At 42.6% G+C, this 17,836-nt stretch overlaps 1 protein-coding gene across 2 annotated transcripts in view; it reads left to right on the forward strand.

Annotated features, from left to right (window-relative positions):
- Positions 1-17,836, forward strand: part of CHCHD3 (coiled-coil-helix-coiled-coil-helix domain containing 3) — a 156,164-nt gene that overhangs the window by 95,989 nt on the left and 42,339 nt on the right. For both annotated transcript variants that reach the window (XM_058023464.1, XM_058023465.1), the window contains one exon: positions 601-684. In XM_058023464.1, coding sequence (XP_057879447.1) covers positions 601-684 — 84 coding nt within the window. The remainder of the gene's footprint in view (positions 1-600; positions 685-17,836) is intronic.

Genomic DNA, 17,836 nt, shown 5'->3' on the forward strand with positions numbered 1-17,836 from the left:
CTGCAGGACTTAGAGCTTTATATATTTTTAATAAATTCCTCTGTGCATGTGTGCTTTTTAAATGTGTTTTCTATTTTTTAATGAGTCCCCTTAATCCTAGAAAATGGGAAATACTGCAGATGAAAAGCCAAAACCATCAATTTTCTGGGAGCAGTATCTCTTAAAAGAACACTCAGGTCATATTGGGATTGAAAAGATAAATATTTTAAATTATTCTGTATTATTTTAGGTTATTGGACATGAGAGGGATTCTATGGTATTAGTGAATACTGCAATCTGGGAGTTTCCAGAGGAGTGATTCCTAATTAAACAGAACAGGAGAGTTTTGGATGCACTTTTTAGCAAATATAGAAAAGGATTTTGTTTTCCTAAATATCCACCTGTTTAGAATTAGGTTTTATTAAATTCAGAAGTGATTTGCCAAGTTAATTCAAATTAAAACCAAAAATAAACCCCAGCCTGGTGCATTCTGGTGATGGTTCCAAATCCATTTGGGCAAACTCAGGCAGGGCTGTTGAGGAGGGGAGGAAAAAGCTCAGAACTATGGATAATATCCTTGATATTGTCAGTATTTTTATTATTCTGTTCCCTTTTTTTTAGGCCAGGCAGCTGGAAGAGAAGGACAGGGAGCTGAAGAAACACGATGCCTACTACAAAGAGCAGCTGGCTCGGCTGGAAGAGAGGGTAAAATCTTTTTTTTCCCTTTTAATGCACATTTTTCCCCATTTTTTTCCCTTTCTATTAATTTCTCCTCCTGGTTATATTTACAAGATGACTTTTTTAAGGAGAGAAAGATTAAAATTCTGGCCAGAAGGGTTATTTTTTTGTATTACTGCTGCTGTTTCTGGCTTAATATTGACAAGGTGGAAGGTTTGATGGGAGAATATTTGTTTTCTTTCCTAACAAAGTTCTCACATTTGCTGTGGGATTTCATCTGTCACGGTAATTACAGGCAGAAAAATGAAATAATGAGGTTATTTTGTACCAATGCTGATGAAGAGCCAGTGGAAATGAAGAAGTGTCACCAAGTAAAATAATTTAAATTAAATTAACAACAAAAAAAAAGTGAAGTGTGAAGGGACATAGCAAATTTCTGCTTTCAGTGGGTGGAATTAGTTATTCCTCCATCAGTACAGGGAGAGTTTAATTTTAATTCCAAGTTTATACCGTGTTTAAAAGGCACTTCTGTGTCTTTATCTCATCACAGACTTGAAATTAAACTGTGGAGAGCAGCTTGGGAAGCTGTGGGATTTGCTTACAGTGGCTTAACATATTGCTGTTAACATCCCTATTCTTTACAGGGTATTATTTTATAGGATGTTAATTTCAAATAATTACTGCTGTCATCATTTCCTGGCTCCCAGGTTGGTTGTAACCTCCAGCCTGAATACATTTCCCTCCTTTACCCCTCTGCCTTCTTCCTGAGCTTATATATTGGTGATTAATTCCGATTTTTTTGTGTTAGTTGGTTGTGAAAATTGCTAACAAGATTCATATCCATTGATGCAGCTTAGCAGGCCAGAAGAAAACCCCTTGTTTGTCTGGATTAGGAGGAAGAACATGTTGCATAAATTATCAGGGTGTGTAATTGGTCTTAATTAATATTTTAAATCGAGGGTACAACTGATACGTGTTAGTGTTTTGTCCTCTCTTTGTGAAGATGACATTAATGAAGTCCCATGTTCTTGGCAATGAAAAAGAGCTTGAAAGGATGAGGGAAAATCAGTTTAATGATTCTAAATCGGTGCATTATTTAAACATATATTCAAATTATTTCATATATTTTAATTAAAAATTAAGATCCTTCACCAAAAAACTACACAGAGCACTTTCCTTTTTCTCCCATAACTGGCTTGGTGTTAGAGGAAAAAGCTTCAGTGGGATTTTATCCAAACTAGACTTTTCTGGGGTCCTAGTGTGGAATAATTCATGGCAAAGGGTGTCTGATAAACCATGAGTCTTGGACAGCTTTTTCTTTCACCTTTTTTTACCTTTTACATCCTTTTAGATTTTTTTCTTGGTCATTTTTCATATTCATGTAGGTCATTGGCACAGTGGCTTCACTTGCTCCTGTCAGTGAAGACTCCAATGTGTGTAAATCCATTTTTGTGCTGTGCAAGGGAAATAATGAACTTTAAATAACTTCATTGGAGTTCTGCTGGAGTGCCACTCCCAGGGGATGTGAAATAGGAAATTCTGCCCTCTCTTGGTTTCTCTGCTTGGTTTGGAAATACCTGAATTCATTGTTTTATGCCATGGGTGATGTTTGTTCTGCATTCAGAGTGGAGTTTCTGTGGTACAAGCCTTCTCTTTTCATTCTGACTCCTTTTTCTGAGGTAAAATCCTCTCCTTTTCCACGTTGTCATCAAGGTAAATTTTCACCTCTCTCCTACACAAACAAGTGCTGTTCCAGCTCTGAGAGGAGCAAACTCTGTGTTCCAAATCTGACTTGGAATTTCTGCAGAGAGGTGGAGATTTCAGAGTGCAAACCTGGACAAGCAGAGGGGTGACAGCTCCTGCAATCCCACCTTCCCTCATGGGGTCACCTGGGAGCTTCTGTGCTGGGAATTTTGAAAATTGAGATGGAAATAGGTGTGGAAACGACAGAGCATGGAAAGAGGTTAGTTTGTTGTTCCTGAACTTGTCCTGATTTGGACAAATGACTTCACTTGCTCCTGTCAGTGAAGACTCCAATGTGTGTAAATCCATTTTTGTGCTGTGCAAGGGAAATAATGAACTTTAAATAACTTCATTGAAGTTCTGCTGCAGTGCCACCCCCAGGGGATGTGAAATAGGAAATTCTGCCCTCTCTTGGTTTCTCTACTTGGTTTGGAAATCCCTGAATTCCTTGTTTTATACCATGGGTGATGTTTGCTCTGCATTCAGAGTGGAGTTTCTGTGGTTCCAAGCCTTCTCTTTTCATTCTGACTCCTTTTTCTGAGGTAAAATCCTCTCCTTTTCCACGTTGTCATCAAGGTAAATTTTCACCTCTCTCCTACACAAACAAGTGCTGTTCCAGCTCTGAGAGGAGCAAACTCTGTGTTCCAAATCTGACTTGGAATTTCTGCAGAGAGGTGGAGATTTAGGAGTGCAAACCTGGACAAGCAGAGGGGTCACAGCTCCTGCAATCCCACCTTCCCTCATGGGGTCACCTGGGAGCTTCTGTGCTGGGAATTTTGAAAATTGAGATGGAAATAGGTGTGGAAACGACAGAGCATGGAAAGAGGTTGGTTTGTTGTTCCTGAACTTGTCCTGATTTCAGTGGAAGGTGCACAGAGACAGAGCATGGGCTGCTCAGCAGAATTGGAATTTTGGAGCAGGAGGTGGGGTGGGAGCAAGTGGAGCTCAGAGAATTTGTGTCAGGATGAAGAAATGTTCAATCTGAGTCTGTCACCTGTGACAAAGAATGCTAATTACAATCTCAGATCATTCCCACATCAAATAAGCACACTTTAAAAACACTTCAGTTATGCCTATGTGGTATTTCTGGCTGTTGCATCATGGAGTGTCAGAGCTCATCTCGATGATTAATTGGCTTTTTGATTATTTAGCCTTTTCAATTAGAAGCTTCGTATTTGTGTTCTTCAGTGCTGCAGAAAAAACAATGCAGACGTTGATAATAAAGGGAGATGACAACAGAACAGATTAGTGTCAGCACAGTGTGCTCCTTATGGAGAAAATTATCCATATTCAGTGCCAGATGAAGCCTGTCAATTATAAAATATTTCAGTGACTGAGGGAAGATGCTCAACCTTTACAGGGTATTAATACAGGACAAAATAACTGTGCACAAGTGACAGCTGCGATAGTAAAACATCAACAATTCTATTCTCAGGGGGAATAACTGTTCATAAATTTGGTTTATGTGCTAAAAACCTTTTGATACTTCCCCAAAAGCCAGCAATTCCCCGACCAGCTGCCAGTGTTTCTAGGTCAAAGATAGCACATAAGCTATTAGTTATTACATGCTCCACAGCAGCAGAGCAAGAGCAGAGAGTTGAACAAAGCAGTTCAAGAACAACCTTGCCCTGCTCTGCATCTGACTGGGGTGTGCAGCTGTGATTTAGGTGCTCACACGTGGGGCTTGGAAGGGAATTTGTCTCTGTTTTTCACTGTCCACCCACAGGAGGAAGGTGGTTCTTGAATACAGCAAAATCCAGAGATAAAACAGTGCTGAAGTCAGTGAGATTTTGTGCCCCACACTGTGTTAATTATTTATTTACAAGTGCAAGGTCCTGCACAGGGGTCAGGGCAGTTTGTTGGGAAGGATGAAAGTCTGACAAGAAGGTCTCACAGATATGTGTGCTTAGCAGAAAGATTTTTAAATGTGGAGTCTGATGAAGGAATAGAGATGGAAGCAAGTTTTGATATAGAAGAAAAGAATTGCTGAGCCAGTCTCACTGGATAACCAAGGAGGCAAAGGGTGTGTTTGTTAGAAGGGGTTTTATGGCTTAGAGCAAAGGATAAACCCACCCCAAACAAGAAGATGTTTTTACCCAGCACAAAGAGAGCACAGGCAAACAAGGCAGCAAATGGTGCAAGTAGAAAAAAGGTCTCAGAATTTTCCACTGCAAGAAAACTGAGAAACAACTTCTAGCTTAAACTGTAATGCACTGACTTTGAGTGACTGGAGAACAGTGACATGAATATGGTAATTACAGTAGTTATGATGGGCTGTAGATAAAAGTTCAGGTATGAGACTGCCCCTGCATCCCTGCAGTGTCCAAGGCCAGCCTGGGACAGTGGGAGGTGTCCCTGCCATGGCAGGGGTGGCACTGGGTTATCCTGAAGGTCTTTTCTAACCCAAGCCATTCTGTGACTCTCTAAGGAGAAAATAAATTTTTTTGGAATAAAGAAGAGCCCCAGTGTGAAATCAGTGCCTGTTTTCAAGGAAGGACATTGGTACCCCATGTGCCACATGCTCAAGATCTCTATCCTTTCTTGATGCATTTCCCTGTAACTGAAGCTGTTCCAGGTGTTTATAGGGAAAATTGTTGATATCTTCACTCTTTTGTGTGGCAGTCACATTTTCTGGAAAAATCTCTTTGCCCAGGATTCTTCTCCTGGGAAGCTGAGAAGCCTCAGAGAAAAAGGAAAACAATATTCTCTCATTTGCTTCTCCTGTGTTTTGCTGCTTTGGAATGTGGTTGGAGATTGTTTATCCAGAGATGATTGTTTCATTGGTTTCATGGGAATTGTTTTGGCTTAATGACCAATCACGGTCAGGCTGTGTCAGGACTCTGGAAGGAGTCAGGAGTTTTCATTATTATCTTTTAGCCTCTTGTCTGTATCCTTTCTGTATTCTTTAGTATAGTTTAGTACAGCATTCTTTTCTATAATATGGTATCATAAAATAATAAGTTAGCCTTCTGAGAACATGGAGTCAAATTCATCATTCCTCCCTTTTTCTGGGGGCAACCCAAATGCAATACTCTTGTCCCTCTAATTCAGTGCAGAGGTGCAGTATTTTTCCCTGGTTTCAGTGCCAGTGTCCATACACTTTATTCATAACCAGCTCTGCATCTCCAGTGTCCCTTTTCTGTGCACCTTCCATTCCCCATCAACGCTTACACACAATTTCCATGCAGAGTAGCTGCCATCCCACTTCTCCTTCACCTCTTTGCTTTTTGCTTTACAACATTTTATGAAGGGCACATGACCCTCTCCTCCTTCTTTCTGCAGTTTTGGCATCACACAGACACTCAGTGAGCTGTGTCTGCTCCTGCTCTGCCTCTGAGACTGATGGGACTCCCCAGTTCCAATTTCCTCCAGCAAACCCAGCTATTTTCATGTTGCACTGCTTCCTAATGCTAATATGCATCATTAGGAGAATCCTGCCCCAAGTCATGGGAGCAGAAGGAAATTAATTTTAATACCCTGCTGTATGACACAACTACTTAGTTTATCAGTGTGAATGAGCAAGATACGGATCCCCATATTAATCATAATATTTTCCACTGGAGCCAAGTTTCTGTGCTCCTGGAAATACTTTAAGTGTTGAGCAGTTTGGTGTGAAGGTGGTTGTGGGGTGAGGTGATGGGATTGTCCTGGAGCAGGAACATGAGGGGTGGCTGAGGGAGATGGGAAAGGGGCTCAGACTGAAGAAAAGGAGCTGAGCTTGGAAAAAAGGAGGCTCAGGGGGCCCTTGTGGCTCTGCACAAGTCCACAGGGAACAGAGACAGGAGGAGAGGGAGCGGCCTCAGGCTGGGCCAGGGGAGGTTTGGAAATTGGGAAAATTCCTTTCCTAAAGGGACTGCCCACCCTGGCACAGGTGGAGTTCCCATCCCTGGAGAGATTTAAACATCTTGAGGATGTGGCACTTGAGGATGTGGCTCACTGGTGGTCTTGATGATCTCAGAGGGCTCTTCCAACCTAAACAATCCCACAGTTCTGCCATTTTGTAGGATTTTTGAGGTTTCAGTGTTACCTTGGATCTGGAGGGATTTAAACAACTTGAAGATGTGACACTTGTGGACATGGCTCACTGGTGGCCTTGATGATCTCAGAGGGCATTTCCAACCTAAACAATTCCACAATTTTGCCATTGTGTAGGAATTTGAAGGTTTTAGTGTTACCCTGGATTCAGCACACATTTAACAGCCTAGAACTCACTGCTCTGACAGTTCTTGTGGTGGCTTTTGTGTGGGGACACTTGTGCCCCACAGAGGGCTCAGTGGCAGATCCCAGCCTAGGAATGCAGACTTTGAGTTCAGGAAATGTTGATCCACTTCTCTGCACACATTTTTCCCCCTGCCTTAAACGTTGAGGAAGGATTTGCAAATCCCAAGCTCTGCACTTAATTTGGGGATTCTGCTTTCCATGGAGGCTGTCAAGGAGCATTAACCTTAAGGTAAGATGAGCACACAGAGCACAAAGCTCTGAGCTGATGGCACATTCTATCCCAGGTGTTAAATGGTATTATCCATCCTGCTTGCTACAGTAAATAGGATTTTGCTATTATGATGTGTCAGGATTTTCAGAGAAATCAAATTTACTAGACACTAAACTGCCATCCTCACTGCTGAGCAGCTTTATTCTGGGATCTTGTATTCATCCTAATCCTGTTGGTAGGAAATGCTTATACCAATTGTGTGGGGAAATTATAACTTAATGATCTCTTCCTTTTTCTATTCAAGGCTTAGGATGGCCCAACATGCTCTGCAGTGATAGCCCCAGTGCTGAGCTGAGGAGCTGATCTGCAGCTTCCCAGCCAGGAATTGGCTTATTCTCATCAGCACAAGTGCTCAGGTGGCAGCAGTGCCAGCCCCACATTTGTTCAGATGCTTCAGAGCCTTGTTTACCTTTTCAGATCTCAACAACTCAATAATCAGAAGCTGTTTGCTGGGCTTTTTGTAAAGTGCAGTTTGCAAGATGGAGATAACAGAGAGGGGACTGCTACAAAGCAGGATAATAACCACAAACATTTTCATTCCCTGCAAGGTAATTTAGCAATTTAAAGGGGTTTTTTTTGTTTCTATTTGTGTTCAGTCATCAGTGTGTTTACTCTTTGTGATCTCACGTGGCTGTAGCAGGGAGAATTCCATGAGCAGAGGATGATTCTGCTCTCACCTCTCAGAGTGTTTAGAAGTCTGTGTTTGCCAGAGCAAACATGTTTACTCTCCCCACATTTGTGTGCATTCCTTCACACGTTCCAAAGCCAACTAGCAGGGATGTAGGTGCATGTTTGGAGACTTGAGGCTGCATCCAGCCAAGTAGGGAATTATTTTGGCTGATGAGCACTTAGGGAAGAGGCAGGGACAGCTCAACAAACCTGGTGTTCTCATTCCCGTGAAGGCATGGAATTAATCCAATATTCCCTAAATATCCGTGGTTTGAAAGAAAATAGTTCCATCATTCCCACTCTGCTCCTATTTTTGAGATTCTCTTGGTATTAGTGTCCTGTTTCTGTTTGCCTGGCTCTATTTCTCTTTCTGTATCAAATAAATAAATGTATATATGCACCCACACACACAGAGTCAATACTTTAACTCCATTTCCAAGCACTTTTCCAATAGAAGCAATAAAATACATTACAGCTTCCATGTGATGAATTCCACTGACTGCCATATCATCTCATTGTTAATGAATTGTGTTATTTCTGTGAAGTTAGTGGGGCCTTTTCCTTTCTAAATGGATATTCAGCTGCCACTGTGACTTCTTGCAGCTCTCCCAAATCACTGCAGTGGGAGACCTGAGGAGAAAATCAAGATATATTAATTTCTCATTTTGTGCTTGGGCCAGGAGACTTTTCTATGTCTCAGCTCATGTGCTGCACCAGGGAGATAAAAGTAGGAGTTCATCAGACTTTCCCAGTGCTTTGTATTTCCACATTGCTCCTGAAAAACCACCCTTTTTAGCACTGACCAGAACGTAATGTTTTTGTCGGTTTAGCATAATAAAGCTGTCAACCCACCCAGTGATCTTGCCAACATTAGAAAATTCTTCTTTTCAGATTTCATTCTGTTTGGGGGACAGAGCTTTTGTTGAATTGCTTCTTGCCTGGCAGGTTGAGATTAGGAAACTTGCTACCAATTACAATATCTGAAACCTCCACCTGATTGACAGCCCGGGCTGGAGTGCTGGATTTAATGCTCTGCCTCCATATCTTGCCCAGCCACAATCATTATTCTGAACAATTGGGTCTCAGCCTTGATTTCATTTTTTTCCTCCTCATAATCTTCTATTTACCCTTTCTGACTAAGTAGCTAAGATGTTTATTATTAAACACACACCTCAGCCATGCATTTTTCCCCCAAGTGCACCAAAAATGCAGAAGTTTCATGTTTGCCATGAAAAATACCTGCTTCAGTCTCATCTTTCACTATCACATATCCAATCAATAGCAAGGCTGAAATGCTGCTTAATAACAAAATGAGGAGTTGTTCCACGCTGAACAGCAGTTATTGATGTTTCCCTAAATGTTTGTATATAGATTATTTTCCATTATGTATGTGTGTCTTTATAGAGAACAAAAAAACCCTGTGATAACCAATATTCCAGGATTTTTCCTGCTGTGCACTAAGACACCTGATCATTTTAATGTGGAACCACAGTTTCATTCAGGTTGTTGCAGGTTTTATTTCTCCAGCGTGTGCAAAAAGAAAAAAAAAAGGTTTAGAAAGTTCAGGGGAAAATATTACTTTATTCCATGGTTTTATTTTGGGAGAATTAGCACAAGCCCAAGGGGTGATGGTATCTGGATGGAAACTGATAGCTTAGAGCCCTGGAGCTGGGATGTTTTTATAGAATCACAGATTAATTTGGGTTGGAAGGCCCCTAAAAGCTCATCCAGCTCCACCCCCTGTGCAGAGACACCTTCCACTGACCCAAGGTGCTCCAAACCATCTGGAAATGCCCAGCCTGGAGAGGAGAAGAATCCTCTTCAGGAGAGGATTCTTCTAGAGGGAGTGAAGCCAAGTTTGTCCACACCAGTCACTTTTTGAGTCCAAATTCCAGCATTTCCTCAGCCCCCCTGGTGATTGTGGGGTTTTTTTTGAGTGTAGCTTCATCTGAGCTTTTCCCTTTCTCCTTCTTACAGAGCAAAAAAAAGCTGTCACGAGATGGAAACGTTTTAAACAGGCAAAAAGGACCAAACTGAAGGCATTTTTTGAATGTTAAAAGCTGTGTTTATCACTTTACATAGGATATGGCAAAATGTTTTAACATATGGGAAGTTAATGAATAAGCAGCTTTTGCTTCACCCTGCTCTGTTCTCTCCTCCCACCATCTTCCCATCACAAGCTGAAGTTTGGGAACAAATACTGCGCTAAGTTAATGTTGGATTAAATCAACCCTCAGGGAGGATTTCTTAATTGAGGTAACATAATTAGAAATGATTACAACTCCAAATTGTAATGACCATTCCCCTGTGCTGGCCATGCTGAGGAACCTCAAATCAGAGGGGCTGGAGCAGGTCCAGGGAAGGGAACAGGGCTGGGAAGGGTCTGGAGAACCAGGAGGGGCTGAGGGAGCTGGGAAGGGTCTGGAGAACCAGGAGGGGCTGAGGGAGCTGGGCAGGGGCTGAGCCTGGAGCAAAGGAGGCTCAGGGGCCCTTGTGGCTCTGCACAAGTCCCTGCCAGGAGGGGACAGCCAGGGAACAGGGACAGGAGCAGAGGGAACGGCCTCAGGCTGGGCCAGGGCAGCTCAGGGGGGATTTTAAGGAAATTCCTTCCCAAAAAGGGCTGCCCACCCTGGCAGGGGTGGAGTCCCCATCCCTGAAAGGATTTAAAGCCCTGTGGATGTGGCACTTGGGGACATGGGGCAGTGGTGGCCTTGGCAGTGCTGGGAATGGTTGGACTCGATGACCTCAGAGGGGTTTTCCCACCCTAATGATTTTATGATTAGAGTCCCTTTCTGCCTAAGCATTAGTTAGTAATTAGTCTCATTAGAAAGCAATAATGTTTATGAGAATTTATGCTTTTTTTTAAAGTTGTAAATAATCCTTCAAACTCAATGGCTGAAATAATGGAAATCATAAGAACACTCTTCCTTCATTACAGGAGGACTCACTGCCTTCATTTTCACTGCTGTCACTCTGAGTGATATTTTAATTTTTCCTGCCCCTAAAAATAGTCCAGTCCCATAACTGATAGATAAATGAGAGAATCCCCAGGAAATGCTGCTCAGAGTTTCTGTTTGCCAGCACAATAAATGCAGAAGGCAATAACTGTCCTCTTACATCAAGAGGAGGCGGGTAATGAGTAAATGATGGGAAGAGGGATTTTGAAAATAAATGATCAATCCAGTCTAAGTTGAAAAACAATTTATTAATAGCTTGGCCTTCAGTGGGAGAGAGGGATCTGTGCAGCCAGAGGAGCTGGAGATGGGACCACTGACATCTGGCAGCAGTAGATTTTTGGGAAGTCCATTTAGGTTTATGAACAATAAGCTGTGACTTAAACCCAGCTTTTTCCATATGAATTGTGTTACAGGAAAAAAAGAGATTTAATTTTTGTTTCTGTAATTTAAGCACAGAGGATGCTGGGTTTGGGGAGAGCTTTGTGTAAAAGATGCAGCTTTTACAATGCCTGAGGTGTAGGGGGATAGAATATAAGTGAATAAAGGGAGTATAGAAAGTAATTTCACCCCTTAAAGAGTTGCAGCTGGTTTAATTATTAAGGATCAGGAGCAGGCCTGATGTTGACAGTCCACACCTGTAGCCAATAAGAGCAGGGGTATAAAAGAGTGGATTGGTGGGAATTGCAGTCAGTTGTCTGCTGTGGCGATGAGGAAGAGTCAGTGCCTAGAAGAGCTGCCTACAAGAAACATCAAGGAGGTATGAAACTCTATATGGAACCCTTGCAATGTAATGACAGAAAATGGTGACCCCGATGTGATTTGGGAGAAATGACCCCTTGCAATGTAATGACAACAAATGGTGACCCCGATGTGATTTGGGAGAAATGACCCCTTGCAATGTGATGACAACAAATGGTGACTCTGATGTGATTTGGGAGAAACGACCCCGTGGATTTGGGACTAAACTATATGACCCCATGGATTGGAGGAAATCCATGGGGTCAAATAGTTTAGGAAATAAAACCCTGTGGATTCATGGAAAAGGATTTGAATACTAAACTAGTGGTAAAATATATCAATTGTAGCTATTAATGTTTATTAAATATGAGTATAAAAGATTTTGAAGATAAGTACTTTGTGGACTGAGAAAAGCTGCAAAACTGAACAAACATTTAGAAATATATATATTTGTACTATGATATCTGACCATCTGTATAACTGTTGGTTCTGAATGAAATATATGAATATGTCATAATCTTAATTTATTTGAATATATATTTCTAGAAATGCTGCAACTCTGTAATTAAAAGAAAAAGGGGGAATTGTAGGGGGATACAGTATGGGTAATGAAGGTGGTATAGAAAGTAATTTTTGCCCCTAAAGAGCTGCAGCTGAGCTAGTTACTAAGGATTAGGAGCAGGCCTGATGTTAACAGGCCACAGCTGTAGCCAGTAAGAGCAGTGGTATAAAAGAGTGGATTGGTGGGAACTGCAGTCAGCTGGCTGCTGTGAGGACCAGGAACAGTCAGTGCTAGAGGAGCTGTCCATGAGAAACATCAAGAAGGTACAAAACTCTGGTGATATGGAACCTTTACAATATATGACAACAAATGGTGACCCCAATGTGATTGAGGAGAAATGACCCTGTGGTTTTGGGACTAAACTATATGACCCCATGGATTTGGGGAAACGGGATTTGACTATGTAACCCTGTGGCTGTGTCCAGTGGCAACATCCTTAAAATCAGGGAGGGTCTGGCCACAGTGAGAGCTGCACCAAAATTCTGGGATTTTGGTGCAGAGAGAAGAGAGCTGCACCAGCTCTTTCTAACATTATTTGTGACACAGATCCCACCTTTGGCCAGGCTTGGCCACAGGAATGAAAGTTTAAATAAAAGTTTCTCTTCTGCCCTGAGAATTCACTACAAAAGGCAAAATTCTGCATTTTTCTGTGTTCTGTGAAACTCCCTCAAAACTGAAACAAGGAATTTAAAACTGGGAGAGAGAAATCTCATTAAAGATGATTAGAGGGAGTTGTAGGAAGAAAATGGCAGAAAATAGGAGAGAAAATCAGAGTAATGGACTTGGTGACAAGCCTAGTGACAACTTCTTTGCAGCCAAATTTTTGCTTTAAAGAGCAAAACCAATTGGTCTTGGGCACTGCAAATTTCCTGTAAAATCTCTGACCCCCATTCCTACAGGAGAGATGAGATGGAATCAAGTTTCTGTACTTGTGAGATCCTCCTGGAAAAGTAATGTGCCATTTTTACACTAATCCTTGCAAGGTGGGAATTTCTTCTCTTTTTTATTCTGGTTGAACTTTTTTCCACCCTTTATGTGGGTTCGGTTTCTGGGTGTGAAATAGGCCCAGCTTTGCTCTGTTGGTCTTGGTTTAAATTGGGAATTTGCCCCAGCAGAAGTGGCTGAACCCTCAGAGCTGGGGCTGGGGACAGAAATGACCCTTTGCAATTCAGAAATGCTGGTGGCATGTTCAGCCCCTTCAGCGTGTCAGGGAGAAATGAAAGTGCCCAGATCTCCCTCCTTTGGAACCAAAAAGCATTTTCATACCTGAGAGCTGGGACTGTGCAATGCAGATCCATTCACATGCATATTGCTGGGCCTCCAAAGGCTTTGCCTTTTGAAATAGAGGAGGATAATCATGTGTTTGAAATCAGGAGATGCTCTCCTGCCACTTTAGAAATCTTGGGTTTTTTTCCCTCCGTGTCAGGGAGTTTAACCCTTTGCAGACCAGAATCGCTCAGGGAATTTGTGCACGGGGAAACAGCAAAGCAGGGCTGTGGTAATTAAGAAGCAAATCCAAATGAACCTTGACAGAGGAGTTCAAAGATTTGTCTAATTCTCAGAATTATCATTGCTTTAATTGTTATCAATGTCTTACCTTTTATCATTGTTATCATTGTTTTCAATGTCTTACCTTTTTCATATCTGTTACCACTTTAATCCAGTTCTGAGATTTTTTCCTGCAACAAAAATCGTCTATTTATTTATCAACTTAAAGCCCAAAGAAGATATTCTCTGTTTGCCACAGAACTGAGACAATAATGCAGAATATTTTCTGTTGTGTGGTACCATATGTGTTTTTAAAAGCACTGCAGATCATTTTTGTTCCATGCCAGCTCTGATATCTCTTCATGCCAAGCTTCCTGTGGATTTCAGGAGTTCAGAGAATCATGGAATCAGAATTTGGGTTGGAAAAGACCTTAAAGCTCATCCATTTCCAACCCAGGGACCCTTCCACCATCCCAGGTTGCTCCAAGCTCTGTCCTTGGACACTTCCAGGATCCAGGAGCAGCCACAGCTTCTCTGGCAATTCCATCCCAGGGCTTCATGGAACTGCTTCTGTTTCATCCCTTGGGAAATTCACCATTTTTTCTCTCTTCTCACCATTTTTTCACTGCCTCACTTTGAGAAGGCAAGAGAAGAGCAGTGGAACCATGCAGATATTGAGTAAATTCTCTGATAAAAATCTGTACAAGGAAGCAGCACACAATTCATTATCCAGAGACATCAGTTAAAATGTGCAATCTTTTCCTGTAACCATTTTATTCAGCAACTTGTGAGGGTGTGATTTTCAATGGTTATTTACTCATTTCTGGCACTTCTTGTCTGCCATGTGTGCATCCTACTTCCCTTTCTGGATCAGATTCCAGCTTTTAAGATGAGGAATTGTTGTTTTTCATATAGGGCAGCTCCTGTTTCACGTGGATTTGCTGTGCAGTGAAACAGCAAAATGCAGCTACAAAACTGAATATTAGGGACTGTTCTGGGTTATACTGAAATAATTTCTGCATCAGTTTTCAGCAAACCCTCTCTGTGGTGTTTGGGGCTGGATGTGTGTGGCTTTTTGGGATTACAGCAATAATAGGGAGATTTTCCCTCTTTTTCTCATTCAAATCTCCTGCTGGTTTTGGGTTTCTGGAGCTCCGCATTCAGCAGGTAAAGCTGGAAGGGGACACAATGAAACAAACAAAAAAAACTTTTTGGAAGCTCTGGATTGCTTTGGAAGAGGGGAGGGAATTCTGTCCCTGTGTTCCTCTCAGTGAGACCCCACCTGCAGAGCTGCCCCAGCCCTGGGGACAGCAGCAGCAGCACCTGGAGCAAATCCAGAGGAATCCATGGAGCTGCTGCAGGGCTGGAGCCAGGCTGGGAGAGCTGGGAATGTTCCCCTGGAGCAGGGAAGGCTCCAGGGAGAGCTCCCAGCACATTGCAGGGCCTGCAGGGGCTCCAGCAGAGCTGCAGAGGGACTGGGGACAAGGCCTGCAGGGACAGCACCCAGGGAATGGCTCCCACTGCCAGAGGGCAGCCATGGGTGGCATCTTGGCAATGAGGAATTCCTGCCTGGGCTGGCATTGCCAGAGCAGCTGGGGCTGCCCCTGATCCCTGCAGTGCCCAAGGCCAGGCTGGAGCAGCCTGGGATGGTGGCATTGGAATGGGATGGGCTTGAAGGGCCCTTCCCACCCAAACCATTCTGGGATTTGGGACACTCAGAATCCATCCCCAGGGATTTTTATGGAAGTTGGGGATGGAGAAGGGAAGGGAGACCCTTCCTGGAGTGCTGAGGTTCCCAGTGAAGCCCCCAGATCCCAAAATCCCTTCCTAGAGAGGAGTCGGGGTGGGGATGGATCCAATGGCAGGCTGGGAGAGCTGGGAATGGAGGGAATTCCCTGGAGAGGGAGCCTGGGGTGGGATTTTGGGAAGGGATTCCCAGAGCAGCTGGGGCTGCCCCTGATCCCTGCAATGGCCAAGGTTGGGCACTGGGGCTGGAGCAGCCTGGGATGGTGGGAAGTGGCCCTGCCATGGCTGGGGTGGAATGAGATGATCTTGAAAGTCCCTCCCAACTCAACCCAACCCATCCTTTCATTCTTTAAAAAGGAAAATCAGAGTTGTTTTGGAATCAGAGAAAAGCCCCAGTGTGAAATCAGAGCCTTTTTCAGGGATTGCCATTCCCTGTGTGCCAGAGCTCAGGAGCTCAGTCTGTCCTTACTCTCTGCAGTTCCCTGTAGCTGAAACTGTTCCATTTGCTGTCTTTAAATGAAAAACTGTTGATATCTTTTCATTGTAACTATTGATATCTTTTCTCCATGTCCCTCTGATTCCTCTGAACCGATGCAGTATTTTTGACTTTACACTTCCAAATAATTCCTTGGCAGTCAAACACCCCCAAATCCAGGAAATGAAACAAATCCCGCCCAGGCTTGTGTTCATTGCATCTTCCATGAGCCGCCTTCCTTAGAAACTGAAGAGTTTCTGCTGCTCCTGTCACTGCAGTTTTTAGAAACTTTCTTTAATTATATGTTTAAAATAATGTGCAGAATGCTGATGGTTTGAGAATCTCTTGTCGAGTTTTTCAGAGGGATCTCAACTGAGCAAAACAAAATAATTCTGTGCATAGGTGAGATGAGTTATTGGGTAATAGTAGAGGTTGGGCTTCCTTTTGTTAGAAAATGCACAGAAATTGGGGGTTTTTGAAGGCCTTTTTAAAAGCAATAAATGACCCTTTTAAATTCAGAAAACATCAGTGAATTTTTTTTTCTTTGAATTGTTGCCATGAACTGACAAGAGATTATTTCAGGTACTTGTAAAATTGAAAGAACTTCATGAAAAAACTGAAAAATCCTTACAAGACTTGTGCTTTCATATTGGAAAATCAAGTGTAAAGTGCTGTGTGTGTTTGTACCATGCAGCATGTGGGATGTTTTTGAAGTGGGAGTTTTACCAGTGGTTGACAGAACAAGGATTAAGTGCCAGTGTTTGAGGGGGATATTTGATGTCTTTTTACTGCAGTAGTTGCTGCAATTAAAAGTTTGCAGACATGTGAACCTCCTTTTATGTGACTGAGTTTACTGGCAGTGTTTTACTCCTCTACTTGCCCAGGCTTAAAGAATTTGAAGACAAAATTAATGGGGAATTTCAGGGTGCAGGTGCCATAAATAAAATTCCTGCTGGCACAGGACAACCCCAAAAATCCCACTCTGTGCCTGGGAGAGTTGTCCCTATGAGGTAATTCCAGATTTTATAGTAACAAAAAGGATGTTTCTCTTGTAGCTGCCCAGATTAAAGATATGGGAGCTTTTGAGAGTCACTTTTATACTTGGAGGGAGAAAAAAATATTGATTATATCAAGTTCATCTTCAATGCTCTCATGCTTTATAAAGCAAAATACTAAAATCTGAATTTACAAGTATTTCCATATGTTATCAGCCAGCTGGGGAATCAATACAGAGATGGAATTGATCCAGCTGGACCTGTTGCTGTGAGGAGTGAAGGAGAATTGCAAATGAAATGGTTGTGTTGGGGGCTTTTTGAAAAAAATACAGCATGAAATCCTTCTCTCAGTTGTGAGCTGGTATTTGGGCATGGCACAAGTCTGTAACAGAGAATTTGTGGGTCTAAACTTTGGTTTCTTTGTAAATCTCAGGGTGGTTTGGGTTGGGAGGGACCTTAATGCTGATTTCCATGGCAGGGACACCTTCCACCATCCCAGGGTGCTCCAAGCCCCATCCAGCCTGGCCTTGGACACTTTTCAGGGTGAATTCCATCCTAAAAAAACAAATTCCAGGATGGGTACAGGGTTGGCAGACCTCTTATAACCCTACATAGGAATTTCCTACAGGAAATTTGGAATTCACAGATTTTACTCCAAGAACTACAAAAACACCTGAGAAGTTTGTTCAGGTTGAAAGAGGAATGTCTGGGGAAATGCAGGAGTGCAGCACAATGGAACACTTGGAATGGGAAGGAAAAATAAAAGTTACAATGGAAAAGAATCCATCTGTAGGACAGAACATTGCCCAAATACCAGGGTGCTCCAAGCCCCATCCAACCTGGCCCTGGACACTTTTCAGGGTGAATTCCATCCTAAAAAACAAATTCCAGGATGGGTACAGGGCTTGGCAGACCTTTTATAACCCCACACAGGGAAATGTTGAATTCATAGATTTTACTCCAAGAAATGGCCGTGACAGAGGGGACAGTGTGTGTGACATAAAGTGAACTCACAAAAACAACTCAAAGTCTGGGAAAAAGGAAAAAGGGGAATGTCTGGGGAAATGCAGGAGTGCAGCACAATGGAACACTTGGAATGGGAAGGAAAAATAAAGGTTAGAGTGGGAAAAAGTCTGTTTGTAGGACAGAACATTCCCCCAAATAGCTGTGGGATGGCTGAAATGCAGAATTACAGCTCTGGCTTCAATGGTAGGAGAGAGATAGAAATTGCCAGTGGGAATAAACCAAACCCATGAGAAACGCAGGAAAAGGGAGCCAGGAAATGCTGGGAATCTTCTTCAGAGGTCACAAAAC

The sequence above is a fragment of the Melospiza georgiana genome, chromosome 4 (genome assembly GCF_028018845.1).
Source record: "Melospiza georgiana isolate bMelGeo1 chromosome 4, bMelGeo1.pri, whole genome shotgun sequence".
Lineage (NCBI taxonomy): Eukaryota > Metazoa > Chordata > Aves > Passeriformes > Passerellidae > Melospiza > Melospiza georgiana.